The sequence below is a fragment of the Mastigoproctus giganteus genome, chromosome 5, assembly GCF_048544385.1.
Source record: "Mastigoproctus giganteus isolate SK-2022 chromosome 5, ASM4854438v1, whole genome shotgun sequence".
Taxonomy (NCBI): Eukaryota; Metazoa; Arthropoda; class Arachnida; order Uropygi; family Thelyphonidae; genus Mastigoproctus; species Mastigoproctus giganteus.
In genome coordinates, this window is record NC_143579.1 from 216445011 (window position 1) to 216450911 (window position 5901).

Consider the following 5901-nt stretch of genomic DNA (forward strand, 5'->3'; position numbering starts at 1 on the left):
CCATCAGAAGAGGAAGAAGAAAAGAATCCTGAAGGTCTAAAGTCTATTCTGATGAAGCACCAGAAACAAGCACTTGCTTGGCTCTTATGGAGAGAAGAGCATCACCCATATGGGGGTATATTAGCAGATGACATGGGTCTTGGTAAAACACTTACTATGATATCTCTTGTTCTTAAACACAAAGAAGAAACAGCTTCCAATCCTCATCGCATCCACGACTCTAATTCCATGGGTGGAACACTAATCATTTGCCCAGCATCTCTGGTACACCAGTGGAAAATGGAAGCAGAACGTCATTGCCATAGCAAAGCTCTGAAGATATTACTATATCATGGAAATAAACGTGAAAAGAATGTGAATGTTATTCAGAATTATGATATGGTTATTACAACGTATAATCTTGTATGTAAAGAAGTTGGGACAAGTAGCCTTGAAACTGAAAAGAATTCGAGTAAATCATTAAATAAAAAAGAACAGAAGCAAAATAATTATCCTGTCCTTTTACAGATCCATTGGAAAAGAATTATTTTAGATGAAGCTCACTGTATTAAGAACTACAAATCACTGACAGCTAAAGCTATATATAAACTGCAAGCTAAATACAAATGGGCCCTTAGTGGAACCCCAATTCACAATAATTTATTAGACATGTTTTCTTTAATTAAATTTTTGTGCTTTAATCCATATGACCAGTTAGAGGTATGGAAGAAATGGATCGATAATAATTCAGCTCAGGGAATAGAAAGATTAAATACATTACTCAAGAGTATATTATTACGACGTACAAAGGCTCAAAAGACATCAACAGGACAGCCTTTGGTGATTTTACCATCAAAGAGTGTAAAAACTCATTATATTGTATTATCAGAGAAGGAAAGAGAGATTTATGAAAAGATTTATAATTCATTGAAAGAAACTTTAACATCATATGTTCAACATCAAGAAAGAAAAAGAAATAATTCCGTAAATGATAAATCTGGTATAAACAATGCTGTGGATAATTTGGGCAAACGGGTTCAAAATTCAGAATTGTTGGTATTGTTGTTAAGATTACAGCAGTGTTGTTGTCATCTTAGTCTACTTCAAAAACCAAATGATGAATCACTAGTTTCTGCTGGTGATTCTTTCAGCGAAAGTGATTCTGTTTCAGACATTGCCGATCACATGAGTGAATTTTCTCTTCAAAAAGACAGTAAAGAACAGAAAAATGAAAAATTTGTTCCTGATACAACTGACCTACAGGGAACCAATTTAGCATATTTGAAATTAGGAAATTATCACGGTGATCCTGATTTTTGTTTGTCTTCCAGAAGCAGCAAGCTGAAGGCAGTAATGAAGAAACTTAAAAAAATCAGGCATGCTACCACAGCTGATGTAGAAAAATGTGTTATTGTATCACAGTGGGTGTCTATGCTGGAAATTATAGCACATTATCTCAAAATAGCTGATATACCATATCATACTATTTTTGGTAGCACAAAACCAGAAGACAGAGTGGCAGTGGCAGAAGATTTTAATTATAATTCAAAGGGTGCCCCTGTGATGTTACTTTCTTTGAAAGCAGGTGGTGTAGGTTTGAATCTCATAGGAGGCAATCATTTGTTTCTTATTGACTGTCATTGGAATCCAGCTTTAGAAAATCAAGCGTGTGATCGGGTATATAGATTAGGACAGAAGAAAGACGTTTATATTCATAAATTTATCTGTAAAGACACAATAGAAGAAAAGATAGCTGCTCTTCAACAGGAAAAGTCTAATCTGGCAAGCAATGTTTTGGAAGGTGACTTTCATAGAAACAAACAACACAAATCAGTGTCATTGGTAGATATGCGACATTTGTTTGATGTGTGAAATATGGACATATAAGTAATGTTAAATAAGTTTAATGACATCAAATTTCTGTGATATCACTTGGCTCAATTGTTATATTCAAATAAAGTTTCCAGCAGGATATAATTTTTGACAGAAATAGAATTGCAAAGCATATTTTATTTAATTAAATTTTCAGTTATGCCAATACAAGTAATTTAATGCAACAAAAAAGGGCTGAAATTTAGTATCCTGTACCCCTCGTGTTATGTTATGTGACAAACAGAAGGTTGTGTGAAGGACGTGAACTGAGAAAAATAGTTGTAATTAGAAGGGGGGGGAAAACATAAGAGGAGTCATATTTTTAATCGACTCATTTTTGTGAAAAAAGGTTAGGTTTTTACTTGACTTCAGGAGGGATTCAAGCAAAAAGTGGTTGCTGGCCATGGCTAGGGAGTACCGGATACTAAAGTTTAACCAAAAAAAAACCTTAAAAGATTGTCATAGTTTTTTGTCAAGTTAAAACTTAATTTTTTTAAGTATTTGCAACTTTGCCAACATTTTATTTTTACCATAGCTTATTATGTTTTATATTTAGCTTCGATCCCTCATTTCACGACCATGGTATTCATTTTTAATGCAGCGTATCTAGATTTCAGATTAGTCTCTAGATGCTAGAAGTGAGGATCCCGTGGATTAATTCTGGGACCACTGTTTCTGATTTTCATAAACGACATTGAAGGGATGGGTAGAGTGTTTGGTGTCAAGATTTGCAGATGATTTGAAGATAGGGAGAATGGTTAATGATCAGCATCAAGTAGCACTTCTTTAGGACAACTTGGATAGGTTTTAAGAATAGTCAGAAAAGCAGCAACTACATTTTATTACGGCAAAATGCAAGGTCTTACTTTTGGGAATAGCAACTCCAAAATAACTTGATGGGGTTGAATTAAAAACAATAGAGAAAAGAAAAGGTATTTTTGAGTTACAATATGGATGGGCACGAAGTTCTGAGAGCAGTGTAGATGGATGGTAAGGAAGGCCTGTGATATCCGATCAATAATTTATCAAACATTTGCTTGCAAAGACAGGGGGGGAGGCACTTAATCTCCCTGTATACGACAATTGTAAGGCTACACTTGGAATACTGTGTTCACATATAGACTCCTAAAAAAAGACATCAAGCTTCTTGAAAGGGTCCAAAGATGGGCAGCTTACTTGGTGAGAACTGCAAAGAGCTGCCCTTAAGGGGAAGACTTCAAATGGTGTGTCGTAACTAGGTCCCTCAGAGGGGACATGATTGAGGTCTATAAGGCTCTGAGAGGATATAGTAAAATGATGGAAGGCGAAATTTTCATTAATTATAAATGATTCGAGAACTAGTGGCCATGAATTCCGCATATAGGTTAGGTGGTTTAGGCTGGATTGTGGGCAATTTTAGTCAGTGAGCTGATAATTACTGGAATAAATAACCTCCATGGGAAGTTGAGGTTGATAGATTGGGGTGAATTTAAAGGTCAGCTGAATGAGTAGGGATCATATAAGTAGTTTAGTCTTTCATTTTTATACATTTTATTTTTATGTTTTTTTTATTTATTATCATTATAGAAATTAACCATATTGGAGAAAAAGTCTATGGCTTTCTTTCTCCAATATGGTTAATACTAATAATACTCAATGGGCAAAAACCCAATCTTACAACTGGAAGCAAAAATGTTATCGGTGGATCCAATAAATGTGCTCTTGCCACCTCTTCATGTTAAATTAGAATTCATGAAGCAGTTTGTCAAAACTCTAGATGAAGACTATTCTCAGTACCTTTTAATGAAGCTAAAACATCAAATGCTAGCATCATAGATATAACTGAAACAGTGTCACTCTGATATTGGGAATACAAAATTTGAATATGGTGATTATAATAGAAAGGACAGGAGCAAATCCCATATAGGCATTTGCAATATGGCTGAATAAATAAATAACTGAATAAGTAAATAATCTGTAAATAAACAAATACATAAGTAAATAAAGGTTGGCAGGGTGTTTAATGACAGTAATCAGAGTGAGCTACGCTACTGCAATAAGATCTAGGAAAATTAGGTCAATGGGCTGAAAAATGGCAGTTGAAATTTAACATTGACAAATACAAGTTACAGTCAGTTCGGCTATTATGTGCATTTTGGCAATGCGAATTTGCTCCAATGCGACTGATATATTAGGGAACAATGTGAGTATAATGCAATTTTCGCATTGGCTCATGCATGATTTTGTCTGCGAGTAACACCAGGTGGATGCAAAACCTGGCACCAAGCTGAATGTAGCGACTTGTGCAGCAATACTTACAAGTTTATGAAGCTTAAAAAATGTGTGAGAGCTATATTTAGCATTTACTGTAGTTGTATTGGTAGGAGACACACTGTTATCATTTGCTGTATTCACAAGATAGCACGTGACATTGTAGGCTGACTCATGTTTTCAGGAGCTCACATTTTTTTGTTCGAACAGAAATGCCATGAGGCAGGATAGTGTGAGCAGAGGAGCACATTTCTGGAGGTCACTACCATAAAACAATCTGCAGTTCCCAGTTTATTGGGTGTTCCTGTTAGTGCAATCTAATATTAACTCAGTCTTATTGCATTTGCGATAATACCAATAGCTGGGATTCTGTTGGTTTTTACTTTATTATGGTGAAATATGTTTCCCTTTCATTGAAATCATATAAAAAAACATAAATTTTCAGAATTTTCTCTTCATTCCTATTTTTTAAGCTTTATACTTTTCACTCTGTATCTCACTTGTGCAATTTGTGTGTGCCATGTTCGTTGTTATTAATTGCTTATCTTTTTTAATTGTTTTATGTTTTACAATCCAAAAAAAAAAAAAATTGTGAACAGAAATACCAATTAGTACGTATATAGTATAGTGCTATATTTACCATAATATTTATTTATTTATTAGAAATTTAAGATGTTTAAACCTGTGTTAGCAATTTTATTGAGTTTCTAACTTTTTTTAGTGTTTTACTTACAAGACATTTTTTTTTGAGTGCTCTGCCCCATCCCTATTTTTTCCATAAGCCCTATTGTTTTTAATGCGCGAAATACCATAACGCAGAGATTTTTAGGAACACATGTACCACATTATAGCAGAACTGACTGTACTGCATATGGGTAGCAGTAATCCCAGATTAACATATCGACTGCATGGTATCACACTGAGGGAAGTGGAATATGAAAAAGACCTGAGAGTAATTGTGCAGTCATATATGAAGTTCTCTGTGCAGTGCCGACAGGCTGCCAGGACAGCTCATGGAGGTTTTGTCAATGATATATACAGAGACTTTGCTAGCAGGCATAAGGAGGTGATTATCCCCTTGAACAAGGCCATAGTTAGGCTACAGCTTGAGTGCTGTATACAGGTCTGGAGGCCTCACTTTCAGAAGGGTGTAGATCTACTGAAGTGGGTGCAGAGAAGGGCAACCAGATTGGTGAAGGGAACAAAAGGGTGCTCTTACCTAGAAAGGCTTCAGTTTTGCAAATTGCAGCATCTCGAGACTGGACACCTATGGGGAGATCTGAATGAGGTGTTCAAAGCCTTAAATGGATTAAGTTGAATGTTGATGGAATTCTTTCTCTTGCTGAGACTACACACATGAGGGGCCATAAATTTGAATTGAAAGATGGTTGCAGGATAGGTGTGCAGAAGTTTGCCTTCAGCCAGTGGGTGGTTGATTGTCAGAGCAAATCTGTTGTCGAAGCGAGTGGTTTGAATCATCTCTTTGGAAAGATATACTGTAATTATTGACATACATAAAAGTTATATAAAGTGTAAGCTAGAATACATATAATTAAGATAAGCCAGTTAGACTAGGAGAACTAACTGGCTTATCTTAATGAAAAATTCAGAAAAATTAAAAATTTGTTCCAGATACAACTGACCTGCAGGGAACAAATTTATCATATTTGAAATTATCACAGTGATCCTGATATTTGTTTGTCTTTCAGAAGCAGCAAGCTAAAGGTTGTGATGCAGAAAGTTAAAAAAAAATGTAGATTTTTTTAACTTTTCCTATGTTGGAGTATAATAGTAAAATCT

At 35.1% G+C, this 5901-nt stretch overlaps 1 protein-coding gene across 1 annotated transcript in view; it reads left to right on the forward strand.

Annotated features, from left to right (window-relative positions):
* Positions 1-1851, forward strand: part of LOC150086106 (transcription termination factor 2-like) — a 17548-nt gene extending 15697 nt beyond the window's left edge. Inside the window, exons 3-5 of the mRNA XM_090374797.1 lie at positions 8-424; positions 473-979; positions 1028-1851. Of these exons, the coding sequence (XP_090230923.1) occupies positions 8-424; positions 473-979; positions 1028-1851 (1748 nt within the window). The remainder of the gene's footprint in view (positions 1-7; positions 425-472; positions 980-1027) is intronic.
* Positions 1852-5901: the final 4050 nt, after the last annotated feature.